Source organism: Copadichromis virginalis, linkage group LG4 (assembly GCF_057382275.1).
Source record: "Copadichromis virginalis isolate Kocher_CV1m ecotype Utaka linkage group LG4, C_Virginalis_male_GT1.1, whole genome shotgun sequence".
NCBI classification, from domain to species: Eukaryota; Metazoa; Chordata; class Actinopteri; order Cichliformes; family Cichlidae; genus Copadichromis; species Copadichromis virginalis.
Window position 1 is genome coordinate 19,801,098 of NC_140621.1, and position 23,331 is coordinate 19,824,428.

Here is a 23,331-nt window from a genome sequence, read left to right on the forward strand (position 1 = left end):
TCACTGCGCAGAGGCGCTACAGCAGCTCATCACATGATTCTTCTCTTGTGACAATCCGAACAGAAAGGAAAAGCCTTTCCGACTTCCCGCTGAGTTTTGCTGAGCTGCGATGACAGATGACTGTTGTTTTGGTATCAGAGGACCAACTTTAAGGAGGGAAATGGAGTTGAGTTAACCATTACCAGTCACACTCAGATCATTCCCGTCTCTGAACTGGACGTTTGGGGTTGTTGCGCCGCCCGGGGGACAAAGTTGGCGCATGGAGAGGGACGAAGTTTCATTTTTGCGCAGCGTATTTTCTTTTATTTTGTCGCCACTGAGTGCTAGCGAACCTCCCGTAGCAACGAACGCCAAGTAGTTCGGTTTCGACCCCCTTTGTGTGCATGTTTGTGTGGCTGATTTGAGGTCAGACAACGAGACAAGTTGAGGACACGTTACGTCGGGCGAGATGGTGGACAACAAACCTCTTCTCCAGGACAGACCGCCCGCCTACAACGCCGTCCCGGGTGCTTACGACTACGGCCCGCAGCAGCAGCAGCACAACTATGGGGCCATCGCCGCTGCGGCCCCGCCGCCCTACGCGTACCCCGCTGGTCAAGGCAAGTAGTCCCAAGTATTTCCGTCGTTTCCACGGTTAAAGCGCACACCGGAAAGTAAAGTAACTAACAAAATGTTAACCCACTTCCTTTTATGGTTAAATGAAGTCTATTGTGGGCCTTTATATTCTATAAGTCTTTGTGCGCCACAGAGGTTTTTGGCTATAAAGGGAACTTTTCGTGAAACGTGAGAGACTTCGAGTTTCGCCAAAGACTAACCAGTTTCCTTCACAAGGCGCTCCAATGTTGCGCATGCGCTCTATGCGAAAAGATCTGGGTTAACCTGACTTTTTTCTCTCTTGTTTAAATTAGACAATATCCAGATTTAAAGGAGTAATAATAAACAAATGCTGAGCTGCACAACTAGTCAGCAAATCACCTTCGATTGATCATTTTTTTTCTTAATTTATTTGGAATCAAAATCATCTAAAGATGTGAAAGTTTTGACATCCAGAAATAATTCTTCTAGAGCGGAGGAGCTATGCTGTTGTATGTCTTTGTACTGCGTGACTGCTGTACATGAAGTACAGGCACTCATCCCCTGACTGTGATTGTATAAGGGCGGCATTCGAGGAAGCAATCCTGTGCTTAAATCAAGTTCTTGTAATTGCACGAAGCTTCCTGTTTACTGAACCACATGTGTTTGGTCTTCTCAACAGAGAAACTAGTCTGTCTTTTAAGCTTTATGGCACAGTTATCATAAATCAGCGATGTGTGTGTGTCTGTGTTTAGTTAAGCTTCAGTTTTCTCTGAATGGCAAACACTTCTGAGAATTCTGGGTATTGTGTCAAAGGTCATTGTCTCACTTTGTGGTCTGCAAAGTAAACATGGCTGAAGAGCGAAATCAGCAGCCCTCCAGTTAACACTCCTGTTGGTGCTCAGGGCAGTTTTATTGCAGTCTACGTCAGTAATATCTGATTGTGTTGTTCGTGGTAATAAACACGGCCTTTGACCTGCATGTGACTTGTCTCACCTGCTTCTTTTAATCTGCAGGTTACCCAGCAGCCCAGATGCCCCCTGCTGTATCCCAGCAGCCTTACCCTGGGACTTACGCCATCATCCAACCCTCTGTAGTGGTGGTGGGAGGCTGCCCTGCTTGCAGGTGAGGACACGGACGTGTTAGAGCGTGGATAAGGGAGATCTGATAAAAGCTGCTGTGTTGCTGGGTGAGATTCCTAGTTGTACACTGAGGAAGAAGACAGTAAAAAAAACCAGCTGGTCCACTGATTATTCCCCAGATTAGCATGTGGAGTGTCATGTGCTCACCGTGGTTAACCTGGTTTCTGAGAACGGTTCTTTTTGAGGCTCAGTTATGGTCTGAATGCGCACGTCTTAAAACGTGTTTATCCCGGCGTGCGGTTATTTTGCATTTCTATTTTCACTGGTCTGACACATCTCCCACCAGGCCTGAAGTCTTATCTAACTTTAAGAAGATATGACTTTCAGTTACGGCTGACGGTTTTATGTTGTTTTCACTGTGACTGAGAGTCAGGTGACTTCAGCCTCAGACATGTGATGGAGGCAAAGGTGACTGAAGCGCACAGTTCACATGAATATCAAATGGAAATGAGATGGACTCTGAATTTGAATAATAAAATGTACTGTATTTCATTTCTAGGGACTTAATTGTATAGTTTAAAATTTCTCAAGTTCAACAGGATTATTTATAAATTATTACTAAAATGAGAACGCAGAGGTTTCTGAAAGCTGTTGTTACCAGTCTGTTACGGGAAGTGAGATCCACACATTTATTAAACATAATCTAGAAAAAGGAGAACAAAATAAAATTGGGTACTAACCTAAAACCAGCATGTGACTGAAATTAGAAATGACTGCAGCACAACCAAAAGAGGCGGCTATCTTGAAGGGAAAGCAGCTCATATAAGCTCCAAAAACAGGCAAAGTCATTTTCTTTTAATAGATAAATTCTTAAGTTTCTGACTCATTTGAATGATTAGCAAATCAAATTCAAATCAGAATATTGCAAATAATAATAAAAAAGCAGTTCTGATGTGTTTTTTCTCAGCTTTCTCAGCTCTGCAACTTAGTGGAAGATGAAGTAATGTATTCGTATTTCAAGGAGATTGTGGTGTTGATTGACTTAAGTAGCTAAAAATGCCATAAATACTTAACAATAGCTAATTTTCTTCTTCACTTTTTTTTTTTTCTATTGAAAGTTTCTCCACTTCCTAAAATCAGAATGACGCACAGCTGTGCGGCACTTTATCATTTAAAAGTCGACATACAACCAAACGTATTTAGTCTGCCAGCAGTATGTCGGACATTCGGAAGACTTTGAAAAACACTGGCGCAGTTTTAGTCAGCATTTGTGGCCATGTTGCTGGGGTCAGCGACGGCCCGTTTCCTGGTAGCAGTGTCCAAATAAGTTGTGCAAACACCCATGACATGGCACATCGCGCGAGAGGTCAAACGGAAATGCAAGTTACTTTATTTTAGGAGCAATATAAAGGTTAAACACAGTTCACTGTCGCAGCAGGATCCAGAATTAAGAGGGAGAGAAAGGTCTGTTTTTATTTAACTGAATCTGAGACTCTGAGAAGCTACTTCGGAAAGCACCTGCTTTCATTTCTTCAGAGACTAGCTGAACGCGCTGCAGGGCCTCCAGCTGATTTACTGGCCCCACTGGTCGGTGCAGTGCAGTCACGGGACCAGCTCGGTGTTTACTGTCACTCTGCATAAAAGCTCTTCTGCTTTCCCGTTTCTTCTATTTTTATAGATTGTCAATCTTTGTTTCTTCTTTTTTTCTTGTTATAAATCAAAGAGTCTAATAAGGGACGGCAATCTGACACTTTCTGTCTGATTGTTTGTTTCTAAGATTTTCCTTTGAGTTTATTAGTTATAATATTGAACCAGATGAGTAAAGAGCTTCTGTTTCAAGAATGAGGTCAGACGCCAACTGAACAGTTTCCTCTTGATGACCGTTTAGCCCAAAACATCAGGCGTTGCTCGTACGAGAGGTAATTGGAGAGAGACGAGAGTTCTGAAAAATGTTGTTTGACGCATGTGATGAAGGTCAGAACTCATCAGAAAATCCTCACAGAGGATAAAAAAATCAGATCGAGGCGTAGGTGTAGACTTGGCTGATGAGATAAATAAAATATTTTAAAGGCTGGAATCACTGCTTTGGCTCTTAATGTATGTTGTAGATAAATAAACAGAGGTCCCATCCAAACAGTCCTCACTAATGCTTTCTGGTGTGTGTGTGTGTGTCTGTGTTACAGAGTTGGTGTCCTCGAGGATGACTTCACTTGCCTGGGGATCCTGTGTGCCATCTTCTTCTTCCCCTTGGGTATCCTCTTCTGCTTTGCACTGCGTCAGAGAAGGTGTCCCAATTGTGGCGCCACCTTTGGCTAGGGGGACCAAACTACAGCTCTCACACGCTTCCCATGCATATACATACACAGAGATAATCTGGGATTTTCATTTTGTTTTCTTATCCTTTGTTAATATTGCACATTGCTGTTATGCCATTATGTTATATAAATATATGTATACGACAAATGACGTAGATATTACCATGATTTTCTATTAGAGGCATGTGTAGAAATGTGTTTTCATCCGCGAGCTGAGGATCTACTCTGACATGTGTCCAGCTGTTGTCAGTGCCTTCACTACATGCTGAGTGATCATTCGATTCCATCAGTCATGATTTCTTTCGATGATTTCGCTCTTTATCTGAGGATCTGAGCAGATTCCTTTGTTTTGCCAAGTCACATTTAATCAAGGCATATGTAGTTTTTGTTTTTGCCTGGCCCTTTTTTTGTGGGTTAACCTTGTGCTTAGTTCACATTGCACTCGAGATCTTTGATGAATTAGCTTTTTGTTTTTCTAGGAAGTTCTTTTGTTCCTTATTTGTATCACGTGGAATGACACAGAACATGTTAGAGATGAATATAAATCCCTGGATATAAAGTGTTCCAGCTGAAACCCGAATCAGTGGACTTGAATTAGTTTTGTCTGTTTCTGTTTGTTGATATCATTTCTTGGGGCCATATTTGCACTGAACGTTTGTTTTCTTTTTTTTTTTTTTTCCTTTTCTGCTGAGTTGCGCTCTCCAGGGCCAATGCAGACCTCAGGTAGATATAATCTGAAATGCCCATGACTTTACAACCTCAATTGCGCAAGACTTCTTACTTTAAGAGGACACTCAAAGTCAAAGTGAAGACTACTCCTTTAAGAGTTACTTCAAGGAAGCATGCTGAATTTAAAAAACCGAAGCAATCTATCAATGTGTATAACATCTGGATTTTCCCTCCGCGACAAGTCAACGTGCACCATTCCTCCCAGCCAGACAATCAAGAATGTTCACGTCTCTGTATCTGCAGTATCACCCTGTCTACGTCTTCCATCGCAGCAAGATGTTATAAAACTGTCCCCCGACAGAAGAAAAGGATCTATAACTGGATGGGAGGGATTTAAACAAATATATCTTGCTTTAGAAAACACACTACGCACGCTGTAATGATTGAGGTTCTTACTTTTTATATGTTATTGTAATTAAAAATGAATACTATCTATATTTTGGACTTCTTGCCTTCTTTTCCCCTCCCAGATAAATGAATGCAGATGAAAAAGCATTTAAAGTCACTTTTTTTCAGATCAACAAACAACAAACTGAAGAAATAGATCTTTATTTCCATACAGCAATTTCTGTTAAAGGGTGTAAATGGGTCAGGGGGAAAAGTGCACACACTGATGGTTTTATGTGTAGTCAATGAAGCACTGACATCACAGATAATGTACGATGAGGTGATTGTAACATCTTGTATGGACAGTTTGAAGAATGCAACATTTCGCAGTAAGTATGAATGTGTTGTTAAGGCAGAAGTGCGGTCTCCACACTCCCGTAGTTAAGCTAGATGGCTAAGGACAAAGCATCTTTTGTGCAAATGTATATACACAAGAGTAGTCACTGTACCACATCGTATCAATATTAAGCATAAACAATCATCTGGACCCGAGGTTGAAATGCAGAGGTCCTGTACAGTACTTTCTTCCACCGTCCTATGGCAACAAATGATCTCTTAACAGTCATTTCTGTCAATGAACAAGCAACAACATAATTCCACTACTCTCTTTGACCGTTTTTATTCATTCATATCTTATGTGCAGGTCAGAATGTGGCAAGTATTTAACACCACAGAAGGGCAAAAATAGACATAGAAAATATATATGTTTCATAAATATATGTGGATCTGTTCAGTAAACAAAATGGTCCCAAAGTACTTCCATATCAGAGTTTATTTTCATCCAGATCAGAAGCTGCTGGACAGTAAGATGACACAGGAAGTTTGACAAGGGTTTGTGGGAGTTGAGTGTGGGTGGAAATGTGGACAGATCAGATGACTGGCGCGGAGCGGTCGTTGGTGACAGTTGGACGGAGCCTGACTGTGGCGAAAGGGTTCCCTCCCCTGTGAAAAATGCAGCAGATGATGATGAGTTTACGTCCGAGTGACAGAAAAGCAAATCATCTCGCTCATGTTCTTATGCGACTTACGCGAGGAAAGCTGGCGGGGGTCTTGCGGTGCCATTAGGCTGACTCGCCTGTGGAGGAGAAACAGACATGTATACTGTCACATGCGAATCACGAGCCCAACCAAACACAAAACCGTGACACATTTGCACTTTTAATGCCTCGGCGATTTATCGCCACGTTTGTATTTACACTCGTTTGATTTCTAGGGGAATTTAACACATTTTCCACAGCTGAAGGATTGAACACACTGTACTGAAAACAATTTAATGCCTCATGTCACAAGACGGTGTATGGAACCTGGATCTGCTGGAAATTCAAGTCTGTAGCACAATGAACCGTGCTAAGTTTTCTTATGACAAGCCATGGTGAATGCAAGTGTCTTAACAGGTGCTCTGTGCCTGGAAGGGTTCACCCATAAACTCCTTTAACAGATTTATAGCTGAATCATTACTCGGATCTAATAAAAATTTGGATCCTTATTAGATACTAACATTTTTCGTAACATCACAAAACTCTTGGTTGCACATTTGTGACTTTGCATGAAAACAAACAACAAAAGTGTCATGATGATCACATTGGCAGTATAGAGAAAATGTACCTGAACCCCAGCTGCACAAATATTGTAAACACAAATGTTTATATGTTTTTAATAAGTTAAATGTGGTGACACATTTACTTACACTGCAGTTTGGAAAAAACAAAACGAAACCAAAACCTTTAAACAAAACTCCATGTTGGGTGAACAATTATGGGAATAACTACCTATTTTGTTGGCCCTGGAAGTGCCCTCTAAAATATACACAACAAAAATAATATATTTTCCATAGCCCCGAAAAGTGATGGGTTGTTTTAATAAATAAGATCATGTTACACTACACAATTTACTGCTCACTATAAAGTAAAGGTAGCAGTAGTAATTGAGTTATTGTTTTACACAATAGTGGTTTTATAAACTGTAGCTTGCTTTTGTTCGTCTTCCTGGTAACATCCACTGTCCCGGATTTAACGTGCCTTCTGGCCTTCAATCTGCAGTACTCAACAGACTCCGCAAGAGGTCAGTAGTGGACCGATTGAGCGACATTGCTGACCAGGGCGCTTCAGTCTTGACACTACCCATCTCATTTCCACAGAGGCCCAGCAGTTTCATAACTTGGTTACCTGGACTTCAAAAAGCCTTTATTTAAAAGAAAAGTAATAATTTATCCTCTAAATAAGATTCTGTGGAACTTCCCTTAAACCAGGTCCTGGATTAAGGTTTAATATATCCAGCACTAACACAGAGTCACAATATGCTAGCAGACAACACAGAGTTCAGTCAGCTATGAGTATCGACTTCCCTGATACTCTTACAGTTCAACTTTCTCTGTAGATCTCAATCTTTCAGATCATATTCTCACTTTTTCTGCATCTACACTCTATTCATTACTATTAGTTGTCATCTTATCTCTCCCACACCCAAACAAACCAGTGAGGGTGCTTTTTTTAAACTGATAATGACAGAACATTCCAGAAATCCCACCTCCCCCTACATCTCTTGTCTTTTTCTCTCACCTCTCCTTGTCTAGACCAACCAACATCATTTAAAAACAGGTTTTGCTGATACAGACTCCAACCAGTTTGTTGACATCAAGCAAAAGAAAGACTGTGGAAATACAATCAGGCTTTAAGCCATGGTGCTATGTAAAAAAAAAAAAAAAAAAAAAAGAATTATGAACTAGCAGAGAGAAAAAAAATAACCCAAGAAAAACATCTAGTTTATACCAACAGTGCCAAGAAATTTATTCAGAGGTAATTACCTGAGATAACCACACAGACTGATGCAGTATGCATCATTATGGCAATAATATTCATGAATGTTCCAGCCCCAAGTTGCTAACTAACTTTACACGCATGCATAAACATGTGCGCACACCAACACACAACCTCAGCCGCCCACTTTTTCGCCGAGTATTATAATCTGCTGTAGCTGTAGAGAACTTTTTCCCATACGCGTGTCTATTCTGGGATCCTGCATATGTCTGTGTTTTAAAAAGTTATGGCAAGGGTTCGTGAGTCACTAGGAAGGAATAAACTTCCCTGGAAGTGAACCCTGTTTATCCTGGAACTGGTGGGAGACATGTAAAGCAGGAAGGAAAGGCACGAGGATGAAAAGATAAAGAGACAGATATGTGAGTGAAAGAATGAAGGAATTGACAATGAGGGATAGTGGATATCAGGTTCACCCAGAGTGGAATTCCACCATAATGCAGAGCCAGGATGTAGACTGATACAACTGACAATGGACACACACTAACATTTGGTCCCACTAGTGTAAGTCAGCCTGAGGCCCTGACCAAAGTGACTGGTTAATAATAAATGCAGGCAAGGAGGAGAAGAGTATCTCCATTTGCCACCTGACCTTTAAGTGGGTCAAACATCAACCTAACAGAATAGCCACGGCGACTGTGTTTATTTTGTTTGTGTTTTGTTTGCTTGCCTCATCTTCCATGTCCAGTTGTGGTCAGAAGTTACACACTCATCATGCGCATTAATGTCATGAACATTTTAGGCTTTTAATGATTTCTTTCAGCTGCTGGAACTGGTGGAATAGTTGTACAACATATTTGACAACTTTAAAAACAAGAGTTGGGTGAAAAAAAGCTGGGGTTTATTTTGGATCATCTCTAATCAACAGGCTCAAATCTATACATACACCCACTTCATCTTTTAATAAGTGATGGTGAAAGTTCTATGATAACTTGACATGGTTAAGGCGTATTAAGTTAGGGATTATGATTGACTACAACTGTTGTGTCTTTGGAGCATTACAAGAATTAGTTTGACAGCACTCATTAGATTTCCCATTGTTCCAAGTATTGGTCAAAGCTAAGGACATCAAAACTGACTGAGAGGGTGCCGACCACGAAAGAAGCCTCTGCTCCAAAATCAAAAGCTTCAGGCTTGACTACCCACATGGACAAGCCAAATACTTCTGCAAAATGTTTTTATGATCAAAATTGAGCTATGTGGCCACAATAACAAATCTAAGATATCTGCACTTTGTGCTTCCAGAAAGACCTTCCCAATGGTTAAGGTCAGATAACTTATGGATGATGCATAAATGATGGGTCTTTGCCAGGAAATCAGTCTAAATAAATGCTACAAAGAAGAGTGGAAAAATATCTAATATCAGAATTATACAACCAAACACTTTTGATGGTCATTTTTAGAAAATCAAAAACACAAAACAAAGAAACCCAAGAAATGTGTTCACAGGTTTGAACTTAAGTCACTGCAGTTCTATTCTGAAGGGACGACGCAATAAGAAATCTTGTGAAATTGGTCACACAAGTAAAGTCAAGACGTTTAGGACCTTTGAAAACAAGCTACAGTTAAGGTTAAAGTAAACATGACTGTGTGTGAATATTCAATACATGTTGAGCAGATATTTTTCTGTGTATGTGCAGGTTTGAGTTCTATGTTTTGCATTGTAAACAAACGTGAATGTGCAGGAAAAGAAATATGTGCAAAGTCCATATCCAACTGTGGCTGACCAATATGAAAGGTTAAGTGCACAATTTATCTTGACAAGCAATGTCAGAGAGGTGTAGTAAAGATGGTTGTAGAGCATATACAGAGCTTGTGTAAGTCATTGTGCAGACGGGTCATGCGCATTTAACCCGTACATACCACAATGCATTTACATCCAACCAGCAGACGGGAACAAAAAGGCCTTCCTAGAACCAAACCACAATTTGCCTGCCATTTTGCATGGCATGCAAATGTAAGAACATTGGCAAGGTAAGAAATAAAAAACTCTCAGAGATGGATGAAATAATATTAATATTTTAAAAAACATTGTCTGCATACAAAAGCTTCTGGCAAAGAATGGCATGTGTGCACCATCACCCTAGATGATAAAACCTAATTTTCAATTCAATGTGAATGCCTCTTACTAGAGCAGCCTCACCCAGAGACCCATCATCACCACCCTGGAGATTATCCTAACAATAACAATCATTACAGCTGTGTTCTGCTCACCCACAAAAAACAGTGAAGGTGAGTTGTGGGACTAAAACTTTGGACACAAAGTCAGTTTTTAGACTCAGTATTTACTTTATTTTCTCAGAACACCAAGGTGCATATTCAAAATGCATTTCAGGTTGTGGATATTTTTAGCATCTATTACTACTTATCCTGTTTAGACTTATGCTGTGAGAGGATGTGCATCAGAACCTACATTTGCAGTAACTAAATAAACTTTATACATGTGTCTCTCAACCCGGAAATAGGAAAGTCTAACTTTTTTAATTTTATTTTGCTGGCACACATACGTTGTCTTAAAAATAAGACTAAATATTACAAAAATAATCCCATACTTTACACTTTTTGAAAAGCTCAAAAGTGTAAAACTGTCCTCGAGTCCTAACAATTACATTTTTTTTCCCTTCATTGTCTACATCAGTCGACACTCGCACTATATTAAAGTGTGGTCAGGTTTCCAGGACACACATGAAAAGCTCATCTGACACCACCTACATACACACGCACTGTCACTGGCAGTAAAAACAGTTGAGGGTACAGCAGCCTTTATGCAGCAGGTATAAGGTGAGATGTAGCCTCATAGTGCCAGTCATATCACAACATGATGACAGTATGCTGGCAGAAAAAAGCTGGTCAAACTCTTCGCAGACCTGATCTAAGATCAAATCAGTTGCTTTTTTAAGTCACGCCTTAAGTCTACCAGACTCTGTGTTTCTCTTTTTAAAACACCAACATGTCAGACAAAGAAGAGCGCACAAACCAAATCGCCAACTGACCGTGCTGTGATCAGACGAGGAGGCTACAGAGGGCGTGGGGGAGTGATGGTGATTGCTATTTGTGGTGATGGTGCCGGCAGACGAGGTGTTGTGGTTTGTGCTGCGTTGCGGAATGTTGCTGTAATCTGCTGGGGGGAGAACCATGGTTGCCTCGTCTGTTTCTGTGTCCTGGTGGTGGAGGTTAACCACACTTCTGCTGCGGTACGGGGCGGCGGGCTCACTGGAGAGGAAGAGGAGGGCAGTATAAGAGATGGTAAAAGAAAGATGGTCAAAGAAATGAAGTAGCTACATAATAAAACTCATCACAAGTGAGTCTCCAGGCATATGTGAGTATTGCATTTTAATTTTTAGTGGCTGCATCATGGGTTAGGGTTACCAGCTTAAATGTTGACGTTAAGCGATACAGATTGAATGTGGCTAATTGAAATTCCTAATATGGACAAAAGAAGAGGGATGCAGATGTCTGTGTGTTCTGTCCCCAGGTTCTGGTTATAGTTTAAATTTTCACTTTCCGGGAGTGGTGGTAGTAGTTGGCTGGCAGCCTCTCTGTGGGAGGTGCCGCACATTAAGATCTAATAAATTAATCCAACAGGGATTAGTCTCTTTGAAGAAAAAGCCTGGAGTCGACTCTGAACCTTTTCTCTCTCTCTTTCATCAGCAGCAAAATCTATTCATCAGCAAACAGCATCCTGTTTCCTGATATTTTGCTGGGCTCGCGTGAAAAGTATCATTTTTGATTCATTAAATAAAAGAAAGGAAAGAAAAAGGGCTCCACATGAATCATTTGATCACAAATTACTTAAATTTTATCAGAGGCTTTGAAACATTTATTACGTCAGGAACAACACAAGCGTCATTTAAATAAATAAATGAATAAATAACAGAAATAAAAATGAAGACAGAATGCTTAACAGCAGGACTCAAAGGTTAAGGAATGGGAAAATCCTCACAGAACTGTAAAGATTATCATGTCAAGAGGGCCAACTAGAGGAAATACTTCCAACAATAGAGCTGGCTGCAATATGACACCTGCAGGTCTGTGTGTGTTAGCTGGAATGTGGCTTCTCCTTACCTGTTGTTATTCACGAGTGTCTCAGTGAGAGCACGGCAGTAAGATGAAGGGAACCAGCCCCTCCTAAAAGAAAGAAACACAGCAGGCAACTTAGAGAGGATTGCATCAGCGGTCGTTATCAGCTCAATTGAAGGACTCTCCAAGTGATCGGTGAAGAGCCTGCATGCACTGCCCTCTCCTGAGCGGCTCTCTCCATCTCTTATCGAGAAGATACAGAAACCAGATAAAGGAGCAGGATCCGTTGCAGTTGCCTTTACTGTTGTATACACAGTCTGAATGTATGCCTAAGGCGACTATGCCAGCAAACAGGTTGAATCTGTCACTTGTTATTTGCAAAGAGGGAGAGCATTAAAGGTTGCAACTTCAATCACAGTTTTGGTTTATTTTGAAGGAGTTCATCTTTGACAATAAAGATTTCAGGCTGGAACAGGTTATTTTCCATCAAAGGAAACCGATGACGCAAATGAAGAAAAGATCTTGTGGACAAAGTCTTCTATTGAACCCGTCGAGGTGGAACATAGAGTTTGTGCGGAAAGAATTTGATTTTCACTGATTTAATAAAATGAGTCACGACTGAGCCAGAATTTCAGAGACCTGTGAGGTTTCAGTGGCAACAGTTCGAGCCCCCTCACACACACAGATGTCTAAATGAAACCTGACTCCAAAGAATATAATGAAAGACTAAAAAATTTATTATTGCAAAATTAATTTCTAGACGCTATGCTAAAAATTTCTTACCTTAATAATAAAAAATTGATTACTTTAGTTCTGAAACACATTTGAAAAAAAAGCTTGTCCCTATCCCAAGTTCAGACCAAGGACTCCTCGTCATTGTACTATTATGCAGAAAGATTGCTCCTAATCAGTATTTGATCAATCTGCCCCTCCCTCTGTGTGGATGGATGTTAATATTTGCACTAACTTGAAGAATAGGTATTTCCTCAGTGTACTTGCAATAGGAAAAAAAAAAAAAAGTAAAGAGTCAGGACCTACTGGAAAATGAATTTCACCCAGTCACACTGAATAACTGCTTTTGTTTATTTAAGGAAAAGTTTCCACAGAGAACCCGTGCTTGTTTCAACCATAACTGTTAACGCTAGCAACTGAGACTACTTGATTTCAGTCAAGGACAGTTTACAAGTACCGATTGTCAAGAGTGTACACTACTAGCTGTTCCTGGAAAAGAAAGCTCAACTCTAATGATTGTGACTGGATAATTTATTTAGGAATCATGCCAATAAAATGCACACACAGAAGTCAAATGTCATTATTTGACAAATGTTGCTCTATTATCCGTAGATTTTTCACTCCCTGGAATTTAATTTCTCAGTCCTGCTGGAATTCAATCTCTCAGTCCATCAATAGAGTCCATATCTGAAACAGTCCTGGTGAGTTGCTGGGATACAGTATCAAAGCAGATATGAGACAAAGGCAGAAGCCCAGCGAGAGAACCAAAAGAATCAAAGCCGAACCTCCTGTGGAACATGAAGCCCATCTTGTCTGACGCTGTGCTCTGATAAACATGACGATATACACTTTTTAAGCCTTTAGGCGCTTCAGCTTGCCCCACCTGCAGCAGCGAGGCATCAAGACCAAAGTTTTACTTTGTGTTAGCCTCATTTTTGAAAGCTACTCAGAAATGATTCTTTTATGCCCTTGATCAATCTTTCTGGGTATATTTGTAATGTAATTTCCCTTGAAAGCAATAAAGATCAAACCGGATGAATGATTAAAATTCAAAAACACATTTTCAAGGGCTTCAGATCAAATACTTGTCTAAAAAGTCACGAACGAGAGATCTGGGGAGAGTGGACTTGGTTGGTGCCTATCTGTGTGGGGGAGCAGGTGGCACTCTGAACTTCTCCCTCCACCTCACTCCAGTCTGCTATCGTACATCCCACCCTCAGGCCAGATTTTACTTTGATTTCCTTATCAGTGACTTCTCCAGCACAGGCATCACTTGACAAGCCTGGAGCTGTGTGTGCTCATACATGGTCAGCCTAGCAATCAGGCGAGGGACCATCTGGCCAGTTAAGACAGAATTCCACCTCCTATTAATCACCTGATTCATGGGAATATGGCATGAATTTTTGACAGAGGCAGTAGGAAGAAGGTGATGATGATACAGAGCTCTTGTTATGATTTAAAGACATTTAAAGCCAGCTGAATTACATCTCAATAATGACTGCATGTGTCACAGATCTAATCGGGCCCCTATGTACAGCACAGTGTGTGCACAAGCCTTCCCCCATTTCTGTGATTATAATTTTTCATATCACATATCTGGTCTGTATAAATTCATCACACGTAGTTAGACTCACTTTCCATTCTTCTCCATTTCACCATACATCCATCCGTCTCTCTCATCAGGGATGAGCAGGACAATGACGTCTCCCTCATCAAAGCTCAGCAGTGTGCTATTGTTGCCCGCAGTATGGGGAAAGATGGTGCGCACACGTGGTCTCTTCACCATATTGTTGAGCCCTGTGGCGACAGATACAGACCTGGCGAGATTGCTGTCCTCGCCGTTCCCGTGGTCTGGGAGAGAGGAAGGAAGTTTAAAAAAAAAAAAAAAAAAGCAGAAAGCAGTGTTAACACAAGGCACGATTAAGAATATAAAGCCTTGCTAACGTGGTCACAGTAGCTGCTATGGTTACTGACCTTGCCTAATAGTACTCAACAAAAAGTGCAACTGAAACTAAAGAAACTAAAATTACAGCTGCTGGATTTAGACATAATCTAATGTACAAGATAAACTTAAAGCATGACCTGATAGATAAAAAAAGTAACTGACAGAAAATGTCTCTAGCAGATTAGCTGTTGACATATTTTACTCTGAACAACAAATGTCAACCTCATGGTCATAATTCAGGAGAAGTAAGAGGGCTGGCAAAGTCAGTAGGATTGTTTCTCTGGGAACCCGGCACATAAAGTCGTGATAAATTATCCATTGGCTGTTGAGGTATTTCAGTGTAGGGGCAACTGACCGAAACATCAATTCAATTCAATTTATATAGCGCCAAATCACAACAGCAGTCGCCTCAAGGCGCTTAATATTGTACAGTAGATCGTACAATAAATACAGAGAAAAACCCAACAATCATATGACCCCCTATGAGCAAGCACTTTGGCGACAGTGGGAAGGAAAAACTCCCTTTTAACAGGAAGAAACCTCCAGCAGAACCAGGCTCAGGGAGGGGCGGCCATCTGCTGCGACCGGTTGGGGTGAGAGAAGGAAGACAGGATAAAAGACATGCTGTGGAAGAGAGACAGATTAATAACAGATGATTTAATGCAGAGAGGTCTATTAACACATTTATTTCATGCAGCTCATCATGGAATAACATTTTCTAGCGCAGAGAAGCAAATATCATCATTCCATGCAGCATAAAGGAGACACACATTTTAGGAACAAACAGATGGTTCTTGCATTACACCTGCAAAAACCATCTGTTTGAAAAGCACAAACGTGAGGACACAAAAGCACAGAGCAAAGTGCTAAATGAAAACAACTGTCAAAATACCTGCCGCAATACCTGTGCTGTTGCTTGAAGGAGGGGTTACAGCGGTGGGGTTGTTGTCCTGGTTGAACATATTAACCAAACGGCTGGGCTCAGCTTTCTTAGGTGGTGCCGGGGGAGTAGATATGTTCTGCCACAGTGCAATGAATGAAAACATTAGCGATATGGTGGCTGTATTTGTGAAACCAGTATGTTACTTATTTCCTTTAAAAAAAATAAATAAATTAAATAAAAGATAAAAAAAAATAAAAAATGATTTTTTTGTCAAAACATGCAGGTAGTAGCAGCCTCAGTAACAGCTAAACAAATGACCAAGAATTACTACCCTAAGCAGTTAAAAATGTCGGGTCTAACAGACAAATGTTTATCATCCAACAACTCCGCCAAGGCAAAAGTCGAGGTCTGCGATCACTGCCATTATCATTATTATATGTTTTTTTAAAGCAAGATTACATAAGTTGCCAAGGTGGAAAGGTGAAGTGTAGGCAGATGAAGAACCCATTAAACTCTGCGGCTGATCTGGATAATATTTTTTAAAATTGCAAAAACTGTCCTTGGAAGATACTCTGAGTATCCTTATGATTTAGTCTGAACATAGAAAGATAAATATGATTAAATATTCAGTGTCAGCACGGTAGCCTCAGTATATAAGGTACTTCTATAACCTTGACATCAAAACATCCTACACCCTGGGAGCCCCATCACCAAGCATGGCATATTCATTGCAGAGGCTACCTGCATATATGAGTTATCAATTTTTTGATGTTTGTTTTTTTTTCCCCTGTTACTTTTCCACATTTGACAGCAATGCTTTAAAAAAACAAAACAAAAAAAACCCCAACCTTGTACATAACAGGTTAAATCTTGTCAAGATTGGTAAGCAGACCTACAGAGAGACACTCGGAAATCGTCTCTCTGAGGTAAGTTTCCATTACGTAGTAATGATATTTTATCTAAACAGTACTAAAAAAACCAAACAAACAAACAAAAAAAAAAAAAAAAAACATAGTACAGTATGAAAGACAGCAACACATGTAGCACAAGAACAAGTCTTAGGATTGTCACTTTGATCATACCACACTGTGTCGTGACGGGGACGGGGAGGGCAGTGGTGTAATGGGAACTGGCTTACGCAGCCCTTCAATCATTGACAAAACACTCTCGGGCATATTGGTGGCATCTTTGCACTGGTCCTGCCAGGTGCTCAGCTTTTCCGACAGTATGTCTCTGGCCTATCCAGCAGTCGTGGAAATAAGAAAAGATATTAAAAGAAAACATGAGTAATCAGTAGAAGGAGTGCAACATTTCTATCACTATGGCAACGTGATACATTGAGACTCTAGAGATTGTGGGTTTCGGAATAAATTCTTCTGGCTGAACCAGCAATATAATATGACTAGAGTTTGATTGCTTCCAACATAATAAGAGCAGGACTTTGTCTACCTTGTCATGGAAGGAAGCGAACTGATAGGATAATATGCAGTGTTTGTCCACAAGGAAGCAGAAGCGCCTCTTCTCCTCCAGCAGAGCCTCCTTACAGCCATCGGCGACGAACAACTGCATGTCCATCTGTCGGCTTGCCAACGTTTCTAGACACTGCAAACATGCATGCAAGTGGACATTAAAAACCATAGACAACATTCAAATTGTTTTGTGTACAAATGCACATCTAGGCAAACATAACTGAAAAGATGATAAGCTTTGAACAGATCAGATTCAGCAGGTCTGAACTGTGTTGTGCCTTCCAAACAACCACCTTGAATAAATCAAAGTCTTATCTCGCTATGCACATGGTTTACAGCCATTTAGACACAGTCATTGTTGAGACACAAAGAAAAAACCCAACAAGGGCAAAATGTATAAAAAGACCAGGGTTCCTTTGCCATTATTCTAATCTGTGTTGTGCAGAGGACAAGTATTATTAGTTTAGATCTTATTTTATTGACAGCCTGTGCTGTATTTGATGTTTAGTGAAAGGGCAGAACAGTAGGGAGGGCTGCATTATCTACACTGACAGTCTGGGATCATAAAAAGGTCAGAAAGCTACTGAAAGGATTTGATGTGTCCACGTATGTGGGATCCATGCAAATGAACCAGATATTCAGATATAAATATTCAGTTTCACTTTCACTACTCTAGTAAATGCTGATATCACTGAAATGTAATGAAGTGAACGGTGTTAGAACAACAATCTGAATGAAACAGCTTCTTTTAATATTGCCTTCATTTCCTGACTTCTTCATGCGCCTTAATTTATCTCTTTTTTTTTGGGGGGGGGGGGGGGGGTCAAAATTTGTGGGAGCCATTTCTCATCCAACTGACTGGAAGTGTCACACCTCTAACGGCTGTTAATGCATTGCACACACCCTCTCTATTCAGCTCTTACAGCTCTGTCCTTGGTTGATAAATCCTCAAATGGCCGAAGGCTTTATTTACCACAAACCTGTGCCGGGTACAGTGCATTTGTAATCCATGTTATTCCCAAAAATATTCTGCACGTAGAAAAGTGGTCACTATTTGGTAACACTGTACCAGTAAGTTAAAATGCACAATAACATGACCTCATAATTAAAAACAACAATACTGCCTATTTAAAAAAAACAAAAAACAAAAAAATCCACACAAAAAGGCAAATGAATACAATTTCTTCTGGTTATCTAGACCATGAACGAATATGGGGCAATACCGTTTTGCCCTTTCTAAACAGAGTCGCCGGTCTTCCTGACCAAATGAAAATCTTCCTGTTTGTTTATGCTTTCGTGACAGGCACAAACGCATCTATTTAGATCTGTTAATTTCCTCCATCGATACCAGAAATCCTGATAACAGGCTTACCTTTGTGTCTGTATTTCAACAAACAATCATATGCAAATTTCAGAAGCAAATACTCACACCTACACAAATAAGTGCAGAAATAAAACTCTTACTAAAACTGTTCTTGTTACTGACCAGTTGTTCACTTATCATTTCTCTGTGCCTCCGTTTTGTTTCAATCAAACCCTGTGAGGGCACATTTTAATGCAGCCGCGTAAGTTTTTAATCTTTTAGTATCATAATGAAGGATATAATAAAACATAATGAAGCACAGCTAGAAAACTGTAATGGAGACCACACAAACACAAATGCATTAACTGACTTCTTTAGTACATTTTGGGGATTTCTGAAAAGCACCTGCATATATTTCTACAGTACAGACAGATTATTATACAAATCGGCAGTATTTTGTGAGCGCCATTTTCTGTTGCTTCTACATTGTGGTTTTTCTGACACGTGTTACCTGTGCATGTCAGAAAAACTGCAATGCACAGTCTTTTCTAGGTGAGAAAAATAGAGTGAGCAGTACAACCCACATGATCCACAACACTGTTTTCAACAAACTGATTAACACTGCAAAAAAAAAAAAAAAAAAAAAAAAAAAGCAGAAACACTAAATTCAGTGGGATGAATTGAAGTATTAATAACTCCACTACAGCCCGTTTGCTAAATTGCTGTTTAAAAATACAAAAGGACTTAAGGGCAGCACAGAGAAGGAGAAAAACATAGAGTGAATATAGGGAAAAAGTAAAAGGGGAGTGTAAAATGCAGTTTCGACACACACACCCTGTTAATCACTTTACATCTGTCAACACCATAGTCACCCTGTTGCTATGGACAAGCTATGTTTATCCGGAGAACTACAAGGTGAGGGAGGTGAGAGTATCGCAGAGGATCGCAACAGAGATAACCAAACAAAAAAAAGAAGAAAAAAAAATTACACACCTCCCCAACAGATGATTCTGACTTTCTGCTCTGAGGTTTAAGAGGCTTTGATACAAATCCCAATCTTTGCTATCCTTGTGTACAGAAAGTAAAATGTGCAGCAACTTTTTTTTGGGAGAGCCTTTTAATTAGGTGTCTGACAGCTGTGACAGCACTCCCAGTTCATTTATTTATTCATTTTTAATTTGATCTTCTCCGTCTTCTGTCAGATCCTTCACTGCCTTTGAAGAATCTTTGGTGTCTGGTGAATCATCTGCTTCTGTAAGCTCCTGTCTGCATGCCAGCCCAACTTGGTGTCTGTTGGATCTCTAAATCGCATACCTGGCTTTAAATCAGATAAGTAGGCACAAGACTTGCGACTTGATGGGAAGGTGAGAGAGCAGTAAGGTGAAAAGGAAAGAGGAAATGGAGCACGGTAAAGTGAGAGACAAAGGAATGAGAAAACAAAAGAATGAATGAGGTGACAGAAGAATTTATAATAAGGGAGAAGAGGAAGCAAGCCTGAAATTTCTATAAAGCCACAGGGCACGTGGAGTTCATCATCAACCGTGTTCACACAGAAGCTTGGCTCTAAAACTAAAGCTGTAATTTCTTAGATAATTTAACTTGCTCTGACATTTCATGGTGAAAGCAAAAATCCAGGGCTGTAACTAACTTGTTTAAAATGTAATACAAATGTGAATCAATGTCCTTGGCAACTTCACTGAGCTTCGTGACTCTATCGAATGTGTTTTGACTAAAAGTCCGTAACCTAACCCCAAGGACATTTGGCTTACTATGATTTTTGACAGAAAAACATCAAATACAGTTCCTAAAAGAGACTACAGTACGATTCAAGCTCATATATCTTGTAAAAATAAATAAATAAAATGCACAACTTCTTGTGCTTCTCTCTCTCTCCTTTATAATAAAGAAAATAATTCTGGGCAATGACAAGTCAAGTGTAGGCAGCGGTAGAAGCTAAAGCCGAAAATAAAATCAAGTATTTATGTTAGTGCACTCCTCTAAAGTGTGAAACTCCTTTTAAGGTCTCTTTCTCTTTCTTCCTTTAACTATGCAGTTTATCAGCCTTCAGTAAAGTAGACCTTGTTGACAAAACACACAAATCTTTAAATATGCAAAAGACACACACACACACACACACACACACACACACACACACGCGAATAAGCTGCCTGGCAGGATCAGTGGTAGGCAGGTTATGCAAGACTTTAAGTTGGTATGCTCATAGGCCGAGGGAACTCTGAGGTTTAACTCATTTGCACTTTCCACTTAGCAGCGTCACTGCCAGGGTGTGGTTGCACCATGTAATAACAGAGTTAACCTGTTATAATGACTTCATATTCCACAGTGATTAATCGAGATCAATGACGTAAAGCACCTGAGGTAACTGTGACACACAGATCACGGATAAGTACCAACAGATAAATAGTCATAATTTAAAAAGACAATAAAAGCACACTTTTAAACATTTTGGCCCTTGTAAAACATTAAATACATAACAAGACAAAAAAGTGCAATAAAGTCTCCACTTCTCAAAGAGTGGCCTGGTTAACTTTAGCGTTTCCTAATCAAATGTCACTTCTATAGCCTGAAGAGTTAGTGCTTGCTTGCTTTCTTGTTTGTGCACGTGTTTGGCAACTTTTATAATTTGACATGCGGGTAGAACAAGATTGTGTAAGGGGACCTTGTGCGGGTGTATTCTTGAAGAAAATAAAAGAAGCCAAAAACCCCAAACAAACAAGGAGCTTCTGCACAACTGCACAGACCAGATGCTTCACATATTGCCAGTAACTTTTGCTACTCTGGCTGCAAGTTTCAGGTGTCAAGGTTTGTGAATGAGGCTCGTTATATGAACACGCCCACGTGTGTCAAAGAAAGCGCATGTGTGTACGATGTGTCATGTGTCTGTAGGAGTTGTTGGTTTTTTTTTGTTTTTTTAAGTTCGTCTCACCTCGCTTTCCTTGTTCTCGTACTTGTTCGCATTCTTGCCTTGGCTCTTTCTCCTCAGCTTCTTCAGGTCTGCCTGGGACTTCTCCAGAGAATCTTGCTTCATCTTGTGCTCCATCTGGTATCTTTTAAATGTGGCCTAGATCAGAAGAATGATTCATGTAAATGCTGCAACACCAACCTGATGCGATTTGTCAGAACCATCTTGGGTAGCAGAAATAAGGAGAAACTGTGAACTTTAAGAATAACTGGATGAATCATTTGAAATTTAAAAATGGTGGTGAAAACTGCCAAAATATATCCACAGTCCAGTTTTCAGTATATGCTGGATATAGTAAAAAAAAAAAAAATCTTCCAGTACAAAGTCATGTTTCACACTATGCAGTAAACTACGCAAGCTGATTTGCAATGTAAACCGTTTCCTAAAACGTCTGTGATGATGTGTTAGGCTGGATCCATCTACTATATGGCACTAGTGCAAAGTGAACATCAGAGAGGAATAACTTTGTTTTATTATAAATAAAATGTAAAGTGTGCATACAGCTACCTCTTCACAGTCATGTAGATCCATTTACAGACTCAGAGTACCAAACATCACTCTGAAAGGGCACAGACTTGCTGTACTGCAGAAAATAGGCCCTTCTTTGTCCTGTGTTGTGCTGATAATAACCCTTTCAGTAGGACATATGCCCAATTCAAAGAGTCACAAAAAAATTCCTGCATTATTGCACAGAACGAGATTATAGTTCATCAAGTGCATAAAAAGGATTGCTTTTCATATTTTTCAACTCAACACGGTTTAAAAACCATCATCTACGTCCTCCTTACCTGCTGATCCTGTATTAAAAACCAATTCAAAGGCTTTTATTTTTGAGTCTCCCTCACTTCATGTAGTTGCTGAATAAAAATGTAAAATGTAGCACAAAAGCCAGTGATAACAAAAACAAACCCAAACTTAGTTGTGCGCGCACACAGAAAAAACTACTCACTGTCATGTATTTGACATCCATGTCAGTCTTTCTCTCCAGCTCAGCTATTATGTCTCTGTGGAACCTCTTAAACTTCAGGTGAAGAGGAGGAGGAAGGACAAGAGAGAAGAGAGGATAGGAAGACACACTGGTTATTATAAACTTGATGGGTGGATGGAGGGCTACAGTTTGTCAAGCTTTGCTGTCAGCAGAAAACAAGGAAAAATGCTGCAAGTCTCATGGAGAAAAATGGAGAATGATCATTTAAAGTGTATCGGTGTGGGGGCGAGAACCAAGTCCAAGGTTGCGGTTATGAATGAGTCAGATACAAAGCGTGGGAATGCCCACAGTCTTCTCTCAGATGCTCTCCAGCTCTCTCCCTCTCATTAGTGTGAGGGAGTCAAAGCGCTCCCCTTGTTGTGATGCAGTGTCTGCACCCACACGCAGCAGATCAATGATGTGGAAGACCCCATCACTGAAAACATAGATGACCACAGGGACTGTAGTATACATAACACAGTCATCAGACTGACTCTCTGACCTGAATTAATGCTGTGAGTCATAAACTCGCGTCCATTAACAACTGAGCCCACCCACTGATGCCGTTTGCAACAATGTCTCAGAAGAGTGCCTCCCAACTTTTCTGCGTCATGTTCATGTTTTCTGGTTTACTTTCAGGCACTAGCATCATTTATTTGCACAAAACTTGTGCAACATTCAATAAAAATAATGCGCCCAACATGTTGTGATCTTTTTAAAAGGTCTTAAACATCTAAATTTTAAGAATGCTTGTGTTGTAGTGAAATATGATACATAAAATTCTGCTAATTATTTTCACTTAAAATATCTGATATTTGCAAGTTCCAACAAAGCGATGGCGTCTTTTTCCATGCTACCTAAACACAAAGTGAACTGAAATTTTGCAACATTTACATAATAAACATTTACAACATGTTCTTCAAAACTGAACAAAAGATTAATAAAGTAGTCCGTGCAACCGTTTTGTGGTGTTAGTGTGCTAAGAGCGTACACAATGCTCATACTCAATTAATCAAACTGTAACTGCCCCAGCTGGTACAGGACAGGACATGTTAGGACCTGCTTGTTCTCAGCAACGAGATAAAGCCCCAGCTGCTCCTACAACCCAAAGCCATTTGTTTTCCTTCTGT

General features: G+C 40.1%; 2 protein-coding genes across 3 annotated transcripts in view; one reads left to right on the forward strand and one right to left on the reverse strand.

The window, feature by feature from the left end:
- Nucleotides 1-5,136, forward strand: bri3 (brain protein I3). Its single transcript, XM_085454085.1, has 3 exons — nt 1-599; nt 1,590-1,698; nt 3,839-5,136. Exons 1-3 carry the CDS (start codon nt 449-451, stop codon nt 3,969-3,971), a joined length of 393 nt encoding a protein of 130 aa, XP_085310211.1. The 5' UTR covers nt 1-448; the 3' UTR covers nt 3,972-5,136.
- The window catches only part of baiap2l1b (BAR/IMD domain containing adaptor protein 2 like 1b), a 27,820-nt gene continuing 8,942 nt past the window's right edge, over nt 4,454-23,331 (reverse strand). The window contains exons 5-14 of one of the 2 annotated variants that reach the window (XM_085454084.1): nt 22,184-22,255; nt 21,199-21,333; nt 16,929-17,081; nt 16,562-16,717; nt 15,501-15,615; nt 14,286-14,502; nt 11,965-12,027; nt 10,893-11,112; nt 6,115-6,161; nt 4,454-6,028 (exon numbers count right to left, since the gene is read on the reverse strand). In XM_085454084.1, coding sequence (XP_085310210.1) covers nt 5,956-6,028; nt 6,115-6,161; nt 10,893-11,112; nt 11,965-12,027; nt 14,286-14,502; nt 15,501-15,615; nt 16,562-16,717; nt 16,929-17,081; nt 21,199-21,333; nt 22,184-22,255 — 1,251 coding nt within the window. In that variant the 3' untranslated portion in view covers nt 4,454-5,955. Of the gene's footprint in view, nt 6,029-6,114; nt 6,162-10,892; nt 11,113-11,964; nt 12,028-14,285; nt 14,503-15,488; nt 15,616-16,561; nt 16,718-16,928; nt 17,082-21,198; nt 21,334-22,183; nt 22,256-23,331 lie in introns of both variants that reach the window. The other variant, XM_085454082.1, reaches the window with a different exon arrangement.

What these genes read in the sequence shown, in the direction of transcription:
- bri3 (XM_085454085.1), top strand. Translation starts at nt 449, where the DNA reads ATGGTGGACAACAAACCTCTTCTCCAGGACAGACCGCCCGCCTACAAC. An exon ending in CGCGTACCCCGCTGGTCAAG is followed by an intron (nt 600 to 1,589) that starts GCAAGTAGTCCC and finishes TTTAATCTGCAG; the next exon opens with GTTACCCAGCAGCCCAGATG. An exon ending in GGAGGCTGCCCTGCTTGCAG is followed by an intron (nt 1,699 to 3,838) that starts GTGAGGACACGG and finishes TCTGTGTTACAG; the next exon opens with AGTTGGTGTCCTCGAGGATG.